Raw genomic sequence first — 19,240 nt, 5'->3', positions numbered from 1 at the left:
ATTATTACTTTATGCTTAAGAAAAGATGCTCAATAGCTTGCCAAACTGAACGCAGGCCCAAATATTGGCCAACAGCCTCTGCTTGGTCTTCAACGCAATTGCCTTCCATGTATCAACGGCAAATGGTTGTTGCATGACGGTAAGATGGCTGAACTTTTAATTCTGTTCCCATGTTCCATAGCTTTCCGACATGCGTATAAGAATGTATGTTGAAGATGTAATTTTTCCACTTGTCTCTCTCTTCGCAGTAGGTTGCGAATCTCTTCCTTGCTACTTAATATGTTTGACGTTTATGAGAATTTCTCAGGTTATATAGAGACGAACGAAACGCCACACCTTGTTTTGCTTCTTAGGTGCTTCTTGACATTCCTCATTCCAGCAGGAAATGCGCCGCTTAGAAGCCGAACCCCTAGTCTGTGGTATACATACTGATGCGGCCTCACGTATAAAATCTGTTACATAGGCCATTGCATCATCAACACTGAGCGCATGAACTTGATCTCAGTTCAACTGCATGAATTCCCGAAACCACGTTCAATCACCTGAATCAACTTTCCATCTGGGAAATTGTGAAAAGCATTCAACTTCTCTTCTTAGATTTAAACAATCTGACAGAGATCACTTCCGTAATGGTTCCTCATGATATTCCACTTTAGATACGGCATGAATGTACCTGATACTATGCTTATGTCGATGGAGGAGAATGTCTTATTTGCAGCGCTATACAATGTAGGTTCTTTCGTATTAACTAAGTATGCAGCTGAGGAAAAACAAAATTTCCAATTAGGCGGCCTCTCTCATCACAACAGGAGTCTTCCCGCAGGGTGCTATAGGCATTTACGTCTCGAACGACTTTACAGGGCTCGGGTAGTTCACCGACAAGGCTCTGAAATTCATTTCTGTGAAGTTGACGGCTAGGAGAGATGTAGCAGGAAGTGATCGTGACCAGCTTATAAAACAGCAGTGCTCGGACAGCGTGTGCCTCAAAGGTAATTTGGAGTTGTATTTGCTGGCTTGCACACTTTTTTCGTTTTATGGCAGCTTCACCCGATGAGGCGAGAGCATCGCCGCGGTCATTCCGTCAAATGGCATATCGTCTGAGCAAACTTTTCTCACTAGTACTGTGTAAAAACTTAATGTCATTTCCACCAACGTCACGTGATGCTTTTATTTGTAATTTAGTTAAGATTGATTTATCATCGTTACTATTACATAGTATGAGATCAACTATGGGGTATTTCTTCTTGTATTTCCGGAGGCGGAGTAACGTGCGAGGACGGCCAAAAAGACCTGAATGAACGTGTGATTTAACAGATCAGCGCGTGCGTGGTCGGGGATCGCATTCCCTGTTGGTGGCATTAGAATGAATTTTGCAACGATATCGCTTTAATAGAAGCCCAGAATGTTTTAGTTATAGTTTCCAATAGCTTCGGAAGGGTAACTTTCTAATTTGAAAATTTCGCAGACATTAAGGTAGAAAACAACGTAGCGGCAGTGGTTTTATATGAGAACCAGTGTTCTTGCTTGAGTGACCGTTTAGCTATAAGAAACAGGCGTTTCTTTGTCTTACATAGTCTGTTAAGGTGTCTTTTATACCATTGTGCGTTGTTATTTGAATATATACGTTGGAATGGACTACGTCCGACATACAAATAGTCAGTAACACCGCACTCTTCGGCTGTAACGGTCTTTGTTGTCAGAAGGGCACTACAAAGGCGTACTCAACGATTCGAGGTATCACGAAGCGGGCGACGACTTGTACACCCAGGGACAAAATTCAGTTACAGTGAGTTGGCCACTGTTATATCGTGTTCAGAATGCAGCTATAGTCTCGAAAAGACTGTTGTGAGACTTAGAACTTTCCTTGCATTTTTCATGTCGAGACATGCGGGTACGTTGTGCGAAAAGGTGAATCGAACCAAGCGTCGACGCGAATTGTTGCAAGAAGCAAATATAGCAGTTAATCAACTTTTCGGAAGTTCACCACATCCAGCGGTCCTGCAGCTTCAACTACGCAGTAGAAACAAGCCTAATATGTAGATGTGTGTGCGTGTTTTTATACAGCCTTCTCCTGCTCTCGTGTTCTCTAGCCTTCTCCCATCTTTTGGTGCTGTCTCCCAGTAATAGCCTAGGCATAATGCAATCTTGCAGGACGCGCAATTACGAGAGTTATGCTTTGGAGTGTAGTCGAAGTTTTGTCGGATGCCTGTCTAGTCGGAAGGCATCATGACGAAAGCTGCTAAAAAGGGCATTGTGAATAAGTCTTCCAACCGCGAAACGGAAACATCTTTTGTGTATTATTTTAGTAGTCGGTGTCTTTTTACCTTTTATTCTGCTTTGGGATGTAATCACAAACTGCGCCATACGGATGACATAATCGATCCATACGTGCTGGTGCATAGGAAGGTAACTGTGCAGTTGGGGTAGGGCTTCAAATGTTCTTGTTCACCAATTATTATGCGCTGTTTCTAAAGCTTAAGACACAGCGATTCAAGCTGTGTCTGTGAAAACAGTGCTGGATGTTGCAAGGAAATATTTCAACACTGGTAGGCTATAGCTCGGTATTGGGAGACGTGGTAGAAGCTTGTTTTCGACTTGCTTTCTAATAGCACTTAGAGCACATTATAAAGATGTGGCGTTAACTTCCACGTCTGTCGTGTTCACGTTGCACCAGAAAAGTGTAAACAAGTGAAAGCTTGATGCCATGATTTTCAGTAAAGATCAGACTAATATCAATAGAAAGAGATGCTGCTTGAGACGAATTCAAGGAAACGTTATGGTCTCTATCTTAAACTTTGACGTATACTGTTTTACAAATCACAATGGTGACTGATTTCGATATTCTTTCCTACCAGTCTTTCGTGTAACATCAAGAGAATTAACATACGTAGTCATACTTGAAGATGAATTCGAAATAATTTAATTGTCGAACTTGCCTGGTAGTATTTCCGAACTGCTTTATTGACCGTGTAGTGTTTGAAATTCAACTCTCTATGGCTTGTTACAGTTAGGGATATGGTTAGTTATTTACCAGAAAGGATTCTAAACTTTCGATCTTCTGACTGTCAATTAGACAGCCACTTGTACTTCGCAAGGTGTGAACTGTGGTATCTAGGAAATATAGTTTTACTGAGAATTTTCATTTTGATTATGTGTCCTGGCATGTTTGTATTACAGCACCAATTTCAGACATACAAGTTGAGGCTACATGAATGTCTATTCTGTCATTGAATTTCTACGTAGTGTTTAAGCAGGTAGACTGTATCTAGCTAGAACGCCTCCCGTTTTAGGGAGTTCAGTTTGCAACTTGAGTTTGCGTGGGTTGGTGCTGTCACCGTATGCCTAACATTTATTTTATTCTCCCAGAAAGGACGCGCGCACTTCTGAGGAGCGGTTTGACCTGCCACTACACTAATGTTGAATTCCAATGGTAGATTGCGAGCGCTCGGCCGGATCGCGTCGGAGCGCGTCGCTCCGACGGAGATCGCTCTCATGTGCGCACGCCATATCTGCGAAGGGAATGCGTACGCTCCCGCGGGGGCACTTAGTACAGGAAAATCAAGTGAGAGGGCGCTAGAATAGAGAAAGGAACAAGCGCTTGGAAGCGCTACCCACCATCCTAATTCACTGTCCGTGTCAGAAGAATCATCACTCGACTTGGAAATTGTACTGTCTGAGTCGGAGCTGTCTAGGAGCGCGAACAAAATCGCACGGCGCGAAGCGGCGTCCACGTTTCCCATGTCGTTCATAGCTACCCACGACCGGAAACAGGCGACCGTGACAGGAAGCAGAGGCGGGTGAAGGAAATACGTCACGAGGACTTCCGGTCAAATCTGCCGATTTCGGCGCAGCAAATATTTTTGCTCCACGGAGAAATCCGGGATCAGCGGCTGGTCCCAATCTGCCATTGGAACACACAGCTCACGCTGCCATTCTGCCATTGGAATAGGATTGCTCCATACAGAGCAGAAAAACTTGATCTGGATCTGCCATTGGAATTCATCATAAGACAGTACTTGGTAAGATCGATTACAGGTTTTGGTTTCTTTAGTACACGTGATAATTTGCTATAATTGTGTATAATACGTTCAGAACATTAGCCGGGATGTTTTTTGGCACCAACGAATATTGCAACACATGTCGACCACGGATTTCTGTAGACTCAACATTTGTGCAAAAGGCTCGTCTTCATCAGGCCGCCAGTCTTCAGAGCACTAAAATCTAACATATGCCTTGGTATCATAGCAAAATTAATGTCTCTGACTGCAGTTTTTAGGGCAACATGAATGAATAGGACACCACGCATAGTCTGCACGGCTGCTGTGCCCTAAAAATCCCAAATCATCATCATCATCAGTCTTACGTCTTTCAAGAAATATGTCAGTTTAGTTCTCGTTACTATGTAGCTTGAGCTGGTCAGTACGAAGACACTATGCAGGACAGGAAGAGAAAACAAAGCACCAATGCTCTTTCACATACACCATGTCCACTCCGGAACGAAGACGTTTCCCAGCAATAACAATTACGTCTGGTTTGCGCCAACTGACTCCATCCTATGCCTGCAGATTTCCTAACTTCGTCATGGTGCATAGTTCTTCGCGTCGTCGACTGCATATTTCTGTACGTATCATTCCTATTATATTTTGTTGCTCGATTGTTGTTTAGTAGTCCTTAGATTGCTTTAGCGCAACACGGTGAGGGAAGTGCGTGCGATGAGCGTTCCGACGAATTTTTCCTCTCTAAATATTATTTTCATCCAGGACCCCTGTAATTGTCTTAAATTCCGTTGCCCTCTTGCCCAAAAAACATACCCGATGGCTTTTTGAAGGCCTTTGAAAGGGCAAAATGTGCACCCCAGACGCTAGGCCATGTTCAGATAAATTCTGCTGGACGAATTTAGATGGAAGAAATTCTTGTAACGCCACAGGGTTAAGCAGCTCGTGTCGCAGAAAAGCCGGTGTCGTCGGCGTTGGCCGTGAGCGAAAGATCCCGGCAGGCAATTCATAAATAAAAACAACTTGAAAGATGGGCTGCGTGGGAATCAAACCAAGGTCTCCGGAGTGTGAGGCGGAGACGCTACCACTCAGTCATAATTACTTTTTTTTCTTTATTACCGACATGGCAACAAGGCTACAAAACACGACATTTTAACAATACACAACGGTCACGACAAAATCTCTGCCATTGGTTGGCAGTCACAGGGCTAAAAACGCTTGAAATTCGCTAGCTCAGTCATCACACTGAGCCATGTTGGTTTTTCTTTTTGCAAATTATACATTTCCTTAATATGACAAATGCTTTCAATGAAGTATTCTCTAACAGGCCGGGCATTGACATCGGCATGTCTCACGGTCATTCTAGTTTTCCATAAGCTATGTAAAGACACGAGCATGAACATGTCATAGGGTACTTTGTCTTCATTTAGAGTAGGCAAGAAACGAATCCCACATGGTGTAATCGGCAAGTCCTTCTTTAGTGTTCTCTGTAAGATGTCCCAATGGAACACAGCATCCCAGCAGTCAAGAAAAATGTGTTCTACTCTTTCGGGTTTCCGGCATAGTAAGCAGTTGACGCTCCAAGGCACGGAAAGGCCTTTTTCATCTAGCCACGGTTTCACAGGTAAAGTATTGGTGTGGAGCTGGAAAAAGAAGGACTTTACCGACGGGCGTACTGGCATTCGTTTTACTCTTTTTAGTACATCCTTTTCAGGTCCAATGCAGAACATCGAGCTATAAAATGGCACCGGCAACATTGTGTCTACCAGGTCCTTATATAAGCGCTTTCGTGGTACCCTACTTAAGTATTCCATGGAAAACCGAACCTTTAACAGCTGAAAAGCCAAGACTACCTCTTTTTGGAAACCACGCGCTCTGCCTTGACTGCACCGATGTGACGATACAATAAACTCAGGTATAGCTTCGCTCAGCCTTGTTTGAAACATAGTTACTAAAAATGGGTCATTTTGGTCCCGCAAGAAAACAAACCTCGACACAATCTGCCTAATGAACAAATGTGCCAGACCTAATCCTCCATTTTTAACCGAACGAAAGAGATTAGTGCGACTGGTGCGATCCCAGCTTGAACCCCACACAAACACTGCGAGCACTCTGTGTAAACGTTGTATGTTAGCCCTTGACATGCAAAACGCTTGGAGCACGTAAGAAATTTTAGCGACGGCAAAAAGGTTGCACACTGTCGCACGAGCAAACAGAGAAATTGCGGCCTCCCCATTTAAGTGTACCTTCACGAACCCTTTCAGTTTAGGCATTCCAGTAATCAACGGCGTCACGGTAGTGCTCAAGCGGCACCCCTAGGTACTTTGCCGGCGTGACTGTCCAGCGGATATTTGCAAACGTACTCGCATGGTCTTCCCAGTTGCCGATCCATACCCCTAGGGATTTATCAAAGTTGATAGCACTGCCTGTCATTCTGCAGTATGATAAAGCCTCTGCGACCGCGATTTCGATGCTTTCTTTATCCCGACAAAACAACGCGATGTCATCCGCGTATGCCAGCACTTTCGCTTCCGCGGACTGCACTCTGAAACCCGATATTCTATTGTCATTCTTGATTTTCCTACAAAGCGGCTCTAGGTAAATTGCGAATAAAAGAGGCGACAAACCACACCCCTGGCGCACAGATGACCGGACGCTAAAGGTTTTGGTAACCTCCTTGTTTATATTGAGGCTGGCGGTACAGTCTTGATAGCATATCTTTACCCCATCTAAGATCAAATCCCCTACCTTTATGTGTTCTAGAATACTGAAAAGAATTTTATGGGCCACACGGTCGAATGCCTTCTGCATATCTAACTGTAACATGGCGCAGTGTTCACCTAGGTCGTTACAGTATTCTAAGATGCTTCTGGCAATATGAATGTTTGTGTAGATAGACCTTCCTTTAATGCCGCATGTTTGATGCGACCCTACTATTCTGGTCACCACTCCCTGTAATCGCTTTCCGAGCACTTTTGTAAATATCTTATAGTCTACATTCATTAGTGATATCGGCCGGTAAGCGTCGACAGCTAACAATTTTTCTGGGTCCTCTGATTTCGGCATCAGAACTACGTGCGATGTCCGAAAAGAAGGAGGAACCTGTTTTTGCGCATAAGCCTCCTTAAACAACCGTAACAGGATCTCACTGACATCACTTCTGAAGGCTTTATAAAAGGCCCCTCCGAGTCCATCAGGTCCCGGAGACTTGCCTACAACTAAATCATCTATGGCTCCTTCCACTTCGGTGATGCTCAGAGGCCACTCCAGACGTTTTTGAATGTCTTCCTCTAATTGCGGCATGTTTGACAAGAAGTCCGCCTTGAATTATTCTGTGACGTCTTTAACAGTCTCGAATAATTTGCTATAATGATCAAGAAACGCCTCTTCAATTTTTTTAGATTGGCTCGTGATCTCGTTCTCGTATTGAATCATTCTGATTTAATTTCGCCTCGCGTATGCCTTTTCGTCAGATAAGGCTCGTTTAGTCGGTGTCTCACCTAGCCAAACCCTTTCAGCTCGTGCCCTTATAACTGCTCCTTTGAACTTCTCTTCTTCGATAAGCTCAAGCTGGCTTTTCAGTTTTTATTTCTTTTGTTCGGCTCCCGGGTCTCTGGCTTTCCACTGTGTACAAAAAATGAAGTTCACGTTGCAGTTCATTTTCTTTTTGCCTTTTAAGAAATTTCTCTTTAGTGGCTTCTTCTATAGCACTGATCTTGACTCCTTGTTTAAAGTTCTCCCATAATTCTAGTACGTTGCCATCTTCGGCTTCGATCAAATTATCTAACTTTTGCTTCACGCTCTCACAAAAGGATTCGTTCATTAACAGCCCATCGTTGAACTTCCACAACTTCCAGTTAAACTTCGATTTTCTTTCTTTGGAACCTACACTAAAAGTTACAAGGCTGTGATCGCTGAACGAGACGTGTTTCACACTATAGCTGCCACACACCGGAACAAGCTCCAGTACGACATACCCTCTATCTAGCCTTGCGTGACCTTGCCCTTGAAAATGTGTGAATGCAGGCGTGCCGGTAGTACACAGGAAATTACCGACGTCATCCAGGTTAGATTCTTGCACTAGTGTGTTTAAAAGTAAAGCACTTTTGTCACGCACTTGAAGGTTTTTCACTCGATCGGCCGCGTAACATACACAATTAAGATCTCCTAGCAATACGACTTTCCTGTCACACTGTAAATGCTGATTTACTCTCTCAAAGAAAGGCACACGCTCACTTTCAGTGTTTGGGGCGTAGACACGTATCACGCGCCAACCTACACCTAAAAAGGAAAAATCCACAAAAACCAGTCTTCCACTTTCACAAGACCCCTCCTCTAATTCCCAGGTTGTTTCTAATGAAGATAGCGCACCCCGCGGAAGTGCCAACAGCATGTGTACACAAACATTGTATCTATTGCGAAACTGCAGCACCATGCGATCCGTTTGTTCCTCACTTTCTATCTTTGTCTCCTGCACCGCTGCTATATCAACATCTGTTTCTAAGAAAAGCCGGCTAAGCTGGTATTGCCGCTTTTTGGCACAAAGACCGCGGACATTTATAGTAGCAAAACGAAGTGCAGTGTTTTGAGCCATTGTTATGTTTTTTGAAGAACAAACGAACCGCATGGTACCCACCTCATGCGTCTGGGGCGAAAGCTGCCTTCGCCTTTTGCACAAACCTTCCGCAGCTGCCATGGCAGCCTTAGGAAAGCACAGTTGATGTCCCTGTCATGGCGTTCCATCGTCCCTTCAGTTTGGCTTGGTCACTGCGTAGACTAGAAGAGACGCCGCGAAGCACACGCTCTCGCGGCTACGTCGGCGGCGTCTCCGCTGCCCTCCGGTCCGGAGGTATGCTCTGACGCGGCCTCAGCGCTGACCGCCGAATGATCGCCGGCTTTGGCGGCGGTCCTTCCGAGATCCTTGCAGCCAGGGCCTCATGCTCGTCCAGCGTAGCGTCGTGGCCGCGCTTGGGGACTGAGGCTCCGCTTGTTCCCTCGCTTACTTCCATGAGTGCTGGCTCCTCAGGTGACTTCGACGGCGTTGAGGCATCCTGCACTTTCACGACGCCGGTGGCGTCGCCAGCTGCGTCGGTCTGCTTTCGGCTTTCCTTGTTAACACTTGCGTCTTGGGGCATGTCGGGCGGGGTTAACGTTGCCGCATCAAGTTCCTCGAGCTTCGACAATGCTTCGCTTGCGGCTTCTTCAGCGTCAGCCTCGTCCATGACGAGTTCCGCAGTGTCTTCTCCACCAACCGGCCCCGCAACACTTGCGTACGTCTTCACGCACTGAGATTCTTCGTGTCCAAAACGACGGCAGTGCGTGCAGCGAGGAACTCTGCATTCTCGTCTGATATGGCCCTTACTGTTACACCGCAGGCACAGTGGCGCTCTTCCGGGCGCGAGTAGAAGGGCCATGTCACCGGCTACGCGAAGCTGGCGGGGAAGGTCATCAACCTTAATGCCGTTATGGAGCTTGAGGCGCACGAGGCGTGTCGTCGACCCCTTGTCTTGGATACCTTGAACTCTCCACTTTTCCTTCGAGACCTCGGTCACCTTTCCGAACGGAGCAAGCGCTACACGCACATCATCGTCACCCACATTGAAAAGAAGCCAGTGAAGCTTCAGACGCACGTCCTGGTTTGCCGGATCAATAACCAAACAACGTTGGCCCTTCACCTTCATTTCGCCGCATGCCAAAGCTTTCTTTATCCCTTCCGTGCTCTTGAACGTCGCAGCCCATACGTGGCTCATCTGATATGCCCCCAACGCTACCACTTCGGGGAGCAAACCAAGACGCGCCAACGTGTCCCGGAAATGTTCGACTCGGTAAGGCCTTGACCGGACATCCGCGTGCAAAAATAAAGTATTCAAAACACTACGACCTGCTGGCAGAGTAGGCAAAACCACTTCGTATCCCTCGGTATCCATTCCGTCGATCCTGTCACCGCGGCCGCTGTTAGCCGCAACCACCGCTCCTTGGCAGCCCATGAAACGCACGTCCTTCCACTTCGGTAGCCAAGACGCGTCTCCCTCAGCCATGATTTCCATCGTTGAAAGTGGGACAAAAACACTTCTAGTGAATGCGGTGTTGCCTTCCAAACTTGCCGTAGAAAGCTATACTGCTGTGTATATCGGTAATTATGAGCATGTAAATTACACAAGTCGCAGCAAAACGCGTAGTGACGTACGTTTCTGCTACATTTCTTCTGCGATTTCCGCACACGCAGAGCCATCTTGCGGCAAACACAGAAGACCCCCTCCTCTCAATGCACGGTGCGGCCCGAACAGGTGGCGCGCCACGCGCGCATTGGGTAAAGTCCCTTGATAATTTGCAAGTAGCGACACTCTTTGAACCCTGCCGCCGCCGCGCGACCTCCTCGCCCGTCGCGCGTTCCCCGCGGCAACCAGTCTTACCCCCGGTTTTCTGCACGACGATTGGTCGCCCTGCCGTTGCCCTTGGAAACGCGCGGATCTTGAGTTTTGCTTGTGTTTTTCTTTTTTTGTTCGCGCCATTTTCCTCCTGAGCACAGCTGGCTGGGTGCTTTAGCTCGGCGTAGCGAACGTTGTACGCTGTGTTTGCTGTTCTATGTGCTAGCGCTATGCCGGGCTGTTGCGCATATAACTGCAGCAAAAAGCCTGAAAATGTTTATGCCGTTTTTATGATACCACAAGGAAAGCGTGACGGCTTGCGCAGGAAGCAGTGGCTGCATGACATTGGCCGAAAGAACTCTGTTCCGACAATGAACAGCGTTGTTTGCGAGCTGAGGCGTCTTTCTTATAGGTCGTACCAAATCATCCCGCAATGCTACATTTTTTTTCATTCTTCCGGCTTGCTCACCAGCGTTTGATTTGATTTGATTTTGATTTTGATTTATTGATTTTCATTTACACACACACATGTATAGAGGAGTGGTAAATGGAGGTGGATGAGGGAAAAAAGCCGCACAAACGCGCCTTGAGGTAACCTCACCCCCTTAGGTACAATATGGCTGCATGGGGTAACACATCAAGCGCCATATAATTTACATTTATCTAGTGGCCATAAAACAATGCAGTTATACAATATATGAAAGAACAGTGAAATATTTCCACAATAACAATGCAAAATACACTGGGGCATTGAAATAAATAAATGATATACACTTGGTAACATAGACAAAAAAATACAGACATAAAAGTTACTCAATGAATCAATCAATAACACACATTATTAATCATTAACAAACGTGCTCTAAAGTGAAAGCAATAGAGTTAAATTCTGACAGTGATAAATCCTGTAAATTGAAGCCTGCTCTGTCGTACAAATTCAGTAATCTTGGAAGGTTGTTACACAACATTTGACAACCGTAGTTAGTTCTAGAGCGCGGAACCTTCCAGACTTCAGATGTACGAGTTGAATAACGGTATGAATTGACGGATAGATTTGTAAGTTCTACAAGTAAAGTATTGTTACGTTTGGTATTAAAGTAATACTCGCGTAATAATCTGCAGGTATAGATGTCATGGGCTGTCGCAATTTCTTGAACAGGTTTTCAGTATGGGCGGCAAACGGTACATTAGCGATGACACGTATTATTTTCTTCTGCATACGAAGTAATTTACTCAAGTTACATACAGTTGTAGTGCCCTATACAAGATGCCCATAATGCATGTGAGACACGAATAAGGCATTATAAATTAATAATTTTACAGAGACGGGTAAAGTATATCTGTAGCGATTAAAAACACCTGTTATGCGGCTAAGTTTTTGGAGTACAAAGCGTACATGGTCGTCCCATTGCATGGTACTCGTTAAGTTTACCCCTAACACCTTTGCAGAAAGAGAGTTCTATATTTGTGGATCTATACGCTAGTGATGATGATGTGTGGTGTTTTGTGGCGCAAGGGCCAGGTTTGGCCAAAGAGCCCCATGACAAGTTGTAATGTTGATGCATTATGGAAAATGTGACTTGGCTGTAAAGTGGCCTAAAAATGGTCGCGGTAAAGCGCGTAAAATCTACGTGCTATAATGTTATGGCGATGACTAATCACCAATAATATGAACATTAAAATCCATCGTAGAAGAATGATGCAAAATATAAAATATATAAGATGGTAAAATTACTTGGAGCACTGCTGCCTCGCCAGAGCCCTTGAAACACAAGGGCCTAGAGGCGCGTGTTATACGAAAGGGTTATCACAGCGGCATCCTCTGAAGAGAGGACCCGCTACGAACATGTGGGGCTATAAACATGGAGGACAACATCTTTCATAAAACTTAGCACTGCGTTGGTGTCAAATAAAGGTTCTGGGCCGAGTAGCATTGCGGGATGAAGGGGGATCTGCTGCCGGTACGCTAAGGAAAATGTTCTCTCAGATTCGGCTGCCCGACACTCCAGGAGGACGTGGAGGACGGTCAGCCTCTCCCCGCATCTACCGCAGGTTGGAGGCTCGTTTCCGGTGAGTAAAAAGTTATGTGTGCCAAATGTGTGTCCTATTCTCAGACGAGAGAATAGGACATCTGTTCGCCGTGATTTTGTTACGGAGGGCCAAGAACCTTATTGTGCCTTTATCACGTGCAGTTTGTTGTGTACTTCTGCGTCCCACTTACGTTGCCAGTGGCTTCGCAGTTTCCTTCTTAAAAAAAGGCTTCAGGTCTGTGACAGGGACCGAAGCAGTAGGATTAACTGTATGCAATGAAATTGATGTGGCCATCTGGTCTGCTAGAACGTTACCCGAGATGCCCCTATGTCCGGGCACCCAGCATATAATGACATGCTGGTTAGACATATACGCATAACAGAGAATGGAATAGAGCTCAGTAATTACGGGGTTTCTGTGTTTACAGTGTGACTTCAAGGCTTTCACGACGCTTAGGGAGTTTGTAAATAAAATTGTTTTTTGAATATTTGATTTTCTGATATGTTTCACAGCCGACAATAGTGCAAGGGCCTCAGCCGTAAATGTACTTGTTTCAGGGTGCAGTACACCGGATTCCGAGAAGGATGGACCAATGGCTGCGTAGGACACCCCGGCATGCGACTTAGAAGCGTCTGTGTAAAACTCTGTGCATGAGTACTTCTACTGGAGCTCCAAGAAATGCATTTTGATATGTGTCTCTGGGGCATGTTTAGTGACCTCTACAAAGGATGTGTCACTCTATCAGCTGCCACTCCCAGGGCGGTAATAGCTTAGCTCGAGACATTAGGCTTTGTTCGAGAACTGGGACATCCATTTCCGCGCTAAGTTCTCTTGCACGCAGTGAGAAAGGAAGTCTCACAGAAGGTCTGTTATGAAAAAGTGTTTCACAAGTCAAGTCGTTAGCGGTTGTGAAACACGGATGTTCCTTATTAGAGCGAACCTTGAGAAAATACGTTAAGCTGATGTTCGTTCTCTGAAGATGGAGTGGCCACTCATCTGACTCTACATATAGTCTTTCCTAAATGCGCCAGTGGCCAGACGGATACCCAGATGGTGAACGGGGTCTAACATCTTAAGCGCGCTCAGTGTGGCAGAGTGATATACTACGGCGCCATAATCTAACCGTGATCGAGGTAGGCTCTTGTAAATATTCAATGAACACTGTCTGTCGCTACCCCACGTTGTGTGGGACAGGATTTTAAGTAAGTTCATTGTTCTAAGACATTTTTCTTTAAGATGTTTTATGTGAGGAATGAAAGTGAGCCTGGAGTCAAGAATAACACCAAGGAATTTGTGTTCTTTGCTGACAGGAATTTGTTGTCCGCCCAGTTCTACACAAGGATCTGGGACCAGGCCTGTCTTTCTTGTGAAGAGAACACAAGAACTTTTGTGGGGGTTGACCTTAAATTCGTTTTGGTCTGCCCACTTGGAAACCTTGTTCAAGCCCTGCTGTACCTCTCTTTCACATACTGTGAGGTTGTAGGATTTGAAGTCAATTTGTATATCGTCTACGTATACGGAATAAAAAATGGCAAGTGGTAGTGAAGCACGTAGCATGTTCATCTTAACGATAAAGAGAGTGCAGCTGAGCACGCCTCGCTGGAGTACGCCGGTTTCTTGCGTATAGGGACGTGACAGTTCATTGCCGACTTTTACTCGGAAGGTACGATTTGACAAATAGCTTTCAATTGTGTTCAGCATATTTGCACGGATGCCAATTTCCGACAGGTCTCGCAAGATCCCGTAACGCCATGCCGTGTCATATGCCTTCTCCATATCGAGGAATATCGATAGAAAAAACTGTTTATGTATAAAGGCATCGCGGATATTTCCTTCCATGCGCACAAGGTGATCGGTTGTGGACCGCCCTTCTCGGAATCCACACTGATAGGGATCGAGCATATTGTTGAGCTCAAGGAAATTTATAAGTCTGCGATTGATCATTTTTTCAAAAAGCTTACACAGACAATTAGTTAGAGCTGTCGGACGGTAACTTGCCGCCAAGGAGGGGTCTTTTCCGTGCTTCAGAACAGGAACCACAATCGCTTCATTCCATGTGGATGGGAGGTATCCGGAAGCCCAAATAGTGTTGAATAGTGTAAGTAGTGTAACTTGTGTGTCAGTATGTAGGTTTCTGATCGTGTCATACATGACTCTGTCAGGTCCCGGTGCAGTGCTTTTGCATGTGTTCAAGGCAGCTCTCAACTCGGCAATACTGAAAGGCCGGTTATACGGTTCATTCTGCCTGGAAATTCGGATGATTGGCTTACATTGTATTATTTCTTTATGCTTAAGAAAGAACGGGGAATAATTGATTGAGCTCTACACACGCTGAAAGTGCTCCCCAAGTGAATCTGCCTGGTCTTGCAGGATTTCGCCTTATGTGTTTACCAAAGGGAGGGAGTATGTTTGTCGGCCTCTTGTCCTACTAACCATGTTCCAGACTTTGGCCTCATCTGTATACGAGTTGATACCTGATAAAAAGTTCTGCCAGCTCTCTCTTCTGGCCTGTCGGCGGATTCGCCTGCCTTGGGATTTAACTTTTTAAAAGTTTATAAGATTCTCCGCAGTGGGGGAGGCGCGTAGCAACCCCCACGCTTTGTTTTGTTTCTTACTAGCGATCCTACATTCGTCGTTCCACCACGGGACGCGCCGTTTACATGCCAAGCCATTTACTTGTGATATGAATTTAGATGCGGCATCTATTATCAAGGCTGTAAAATACTCCACAGCAGCATCAATTTCTAACGAGGGGATGTCATGCCATGAGATACGAGTAAGAGTTCGAAATTTCTCCCAATCAGCTGTCTCAATCTTCCACCGAGGTGCCTGTGGTGGATATTCGTTTTCTTTATGTGTTCGTAGTATTATGGGGAAGTGATCGCTTCCGTAAGGGTTCTTTGTAACTTCCCATTCGAGTTCAGGCAGAATAGAAGGAGAAACTATGCTGAGATCAATTGAAGAAAAGGTATTGTTTGCAAGACAGTAATATGTCGGTTTCTTCTTATTAAGAAGGCACGCACCAGAAGAGAAAAGGAACTGTTCAATAAGACGACCTCGCACATCTATACGAGAGTCGCCCCACAGGCAGTTGTGCGCATTGAAATCCCCAAGTACAACATAAGGTTCTGGCAATTCATCTATGAAGGAGTGAAATTCATGTTTGCTTAGTTTGTAGTGTGGGGGTATATAAATCGAGCAAATAGTGATAAGTTTGTTTAGCAAGACAGCTCGAACCGCCACTGCTTCAAGGGCCGTTCGTAGCTGTAAATGTTGACATGCTATGCTCTTTTGGATTACAATTGCAACACCTCCCTATGACGCGATTGCATCATCGCGATCTTTGCGAAAAGTAACATACTGTCGAAGAAAGTTTGTGTATCTTGATTTTAAGTGTGTTTCCTGTAAACACAGCACTTTTGTATTGTGTTTATGGATAAGTTCTTGCACATCATCGAGATTCCTAAGAAGACCTCTGACATTCCATTGAATGATTTGTGTATCCATATTTAAAGAAAAATTGGTGCTGTGTTTACGGAAACGGAGGTGATGCCTTAGGTTACAGAGCTTTTTCGAGGCCCTGTAACGGGAGTTCAGCCCTTTCTGGAGCGTTCGAGGGAGCCTCGCCGCTCCTTAGGCGCTTGGCGCGCCGTGGGGATAGGTGTAGTGTCCATTGCCTCTTGTGAGGCGCCGGACACGTGCTCTTGAGAGCGAGAAGTTACCAGGGAAGGTCCTGCCTTGAAAGGCAAGACCCCTGCGCCCACCAGCCCGGAGGTCGATGGGGCTCCCTGGGGGATTTGGCTGCGCCGGCCGTTGCCAGCACTGGAAGGAACCTGGGAGGTTGAGGCAGCCTCGGCTGCGCCCACCTTCGGAGTCGATGGCCCCTTCTCCTCGGTTGACGAAGCAGCGCTAGCTGCAACCGCCGCGGGGGCAGATGGCGTAACTGCCGACTCATTGCCTGTGGGTCGGACAGCCGCCGGAGGCCGTTGTGACGCTGCCCCCTTACGTGCCACATCGGCAAAGCTGCTCTTGGACAGGTATGACACCCGCCTACGTGCCTCTTTGAAAGATATCTTTTCTTTGACTTTGATTGTCACAATCTCCTTTCTATCTTCCAGGACGGGCAGGACCGCTAGTATGCGGCATGCTCGCCATCACAGTTGACACAATGTGGAGTGTTCTGGCATGTTTCGGAGGAATGTTCATTGTCACTGCACTTGGCACATGTCAGCCGGCCTCGACAGTTCTGTGAACTGTGGCCGAACCTTTGGCACTTAAAGCATCTAAGAGGATTAGGCACGTATGGCCTAACACGAAGTTTGATATAACCGGCCTCGATGGACTCGGGGAGGACACTTGAACCGAAAGTGAGTATCAGGTGTTTAGTCTTGATCTCTTTACCATCTCGCCTCATCTTAATTCTCTTAACACTTATGACATTTTGTTCACTGAAGCCCTCCAAGAGTTCAGCTTCAGTGAGCTCTAGCATGTCATCGTCCGAGACAACGCCGCGGGTGGTGTTCATGGTACGGTGTGGAGTTACTGTTATTTGGGCCTCCCCAAATGAGACAAGTTTGGGCAGTTTCTCGTACTGCTTCTTATCGTGGAGCTCCAACGGAAGATCACCACTTGTCATTCTCGACGCCTTATATGCTGTTCCAAAAACTTCAGTTAAAGGCTTCGAAACGAGGAGCGGTGAAATGTTACGCACTAGTTTGTCTGGGTTTTCTGAGTGAATCACATGATATCTAGGAAAGTCCTGGACTTGTCGTTCGAAAAACTGAAAGAGATCTTCGGTGCGCCCTCGTTTGTGAGGGCGATCAGGGAGTTTAGGAAAAGCGTTTTCCATGAGTACAGTAGGATTTTCGGCCGCGATGACGACCACCCACCATGGAGCCCAACAGGGGGACGTGACAGGAGTTCCTGCTAGAGAAACCCTGCCAACGCCAGCCGTACATCGCTGCTATAACCAAATATAGCATAACCAAGGCTGGCTAGCTACACAAGGTTAACTCTTGCCGCCAGGAAACTAGGAAGTGAGGAGAAGTGATGAGAGGACAGGAAAGATGAAAAAGGCGAGAGAGAAAGACGAAGATTGGAGAGAAGGACAGGAAAAGGCGACTGCCAATGTCCCCCGGGTGGGTCGGTCCGGGGGTGCCGTCTATGTGAAGCAGAGGCCAAAGGGGTGTGTTGCCTCCGCCGGAGGGCCTTAAAGGTCCAAACACCCAGAATCAGCTTAACCCCCAGGATCCCCTTTTCCCCAGACACGGCTAAGCCGCGCACGGCTACACGCGGGAGGGTCCAACCCTCGTGTGCTCGGGTACGTGGTGTCGCCACACACCAAACGCCTGCTGACGCAGACGGCCCTGCGGGGGATCTATGCGCTAGTGTTAGATCTGGAGGAAGAAGACTCATGCCTTTGGTATGAAAAATTACGGCCTTTGTTTTCGCCGTATTTACTTTTAGATATTTCTCAGTGGACCAATAGGATAGGCTGCGCAAGAAGTCATTTGCCATACTAATAAAATTGGTACAAGAACCGGACGAGATGAAAACACTTGTGTCACCTGCGTAAATTATAAATTTCGCCTTTTCGTAGATGGAAGCAATATCGTTAGCATATAAGTTAAACAGCAACGGGCCCGAAATGCTACCCTGTGGGACGCCACAAAATATTTCTTTGGTTACCGATGTATTGTGGCCTACAGAAAAAAACTGGCGTCAGTTAAGATAAGATTTTAATAATTGAAGTGGAATGCCTCTAATCCCATATTTCTCTAGTTTGTAGAATAAAATGCAGTGAATAATATGATCAAACGCCTGTGTAAAGTCGACAAATATGCCTATTGTTAATAGCTCATGTTCGAAGTTCTGCAATATAAATTCCTTTTGATCGAGAAGAGCTAATTCAGTCGACCTGATTTAACGGAAACCGTATTGAGCATTTGAAATTATCTTGTACTTTTCACAGAACGAAGACAACTGACTTAGGATAATTATTTCAAGACCTTTTGAAAAAACAGGGAGGATCGAGATCGGGCGATAATTTTTTATATCTAATTTATTACCCTTTTTAAATAATACTACTACCTTAGTAACCTTCATATTTTGTGGAAATACGCCTGTGGAAATGCACAAATTACAGATATGTGTCAAAATAGGGGCTATATCATATATAACAAATTTTATAGGTAGAATCTGAAGACCATCGGCATCGCAGCTGCGAGATGTCTTGAGTCCTAGGTACACAGAACATACATCCGAAGGCATGCGTGGCTGAAAAAATATTATGTTTGCGTTTGGAGTGATGTGCACATAGTGCGGCATGGGATGATTGAGGTCAACGTCTCTGTGTACAAAATAATCATTGAAAGCGTTTGCCAAATCCCCTTTACCAACAATCTACCGCTTAAACTAATTTGTTCAATTCGATCAATCCTCTGATTTCTGTTCAGAAGTGCATTTAGTCTATTCCATAGTTTCTTTGAGTCATTCATACAAGACGAGAACATTTGCAGAAAATAAGCATCACGTGCTTTCCGTAGCTCTTTGCTTAATTTGTTACGAAACATTTTAAATGTTTTTAAATCCAGAGGCTCTCGGGTTTTGATGAGTTTAGCATATAGTTTGTCACGCTTCTTCATTCTTTTACAAAGAACATTCGTTAGTCATGGCTTTCTGAGGCATTTTTTTCTCCTGTTAACTTTGTAAACAAATGTTTTTATACACGGTAACAAACCTGCTAAGACAAATATTGTGCGCTGATTCAGCATCATGTTCCTGTAAAACGTCATCCCAGTTAATTCGCTTCAGCTCTGTTTGAAAAGATGTTAGGGTATCCTCGGT

General features: G+C 45.5%; 1 protein-coding gene across 1 annotated transcript; it reads right to left on the bottom strand.

Moving 5' to 3' along the window:
- Positions 1 to 8,399: 8,399 nt before the first annotated feature.
- Positions 8,400 to 10,018, bottom strand: LOC142571160 (uncharacterized). The gene has a single exon (XM_075679438.1). The coding sequence runs from the start codon at positions 9,980 to 9,982 to the stop codon at positions 8,807 to 8,809; it is 1,176 nt and encodes a 391-aa protein (XP_075535553.1). The 5' UTR covers positions 9,983 to 10,018; the 3' UTR covers positions 8,400 to 8,806.
- Positions 10,019 to 19,240: the final 9,222 nt, after the last annotated feature.

The sequence above is a fragment of the Dermacentor variabilis genome, chromosome 2, assembly GCF_050947875.1.
Source record: "Dermacentor variabilis isolate Ectoservices chromosome 2, ASM5094787v1, whole genome shotgun sequence".
NCBI lineage: Eukaryota > Metazoa > Arthropoda > Arachnida > Ixodida > Ixodidae > Dermacentor > Dermacentor variabilis.
The sequence above is the reverse complement of the archived record's forward strand: the minus strand, read 5'-3'. Positions and strand labels throughout refer to the sequence as shown.

Coding starts and splice junctions, on each gene's coding strand:
- LOC142571160 (XM_075679438.1), bottom strand. CDS start 9,982: ATGGGCTGCCAAGGAGCGGTGGTTGCGGCTAACAGCGGCCGCGGTGAC.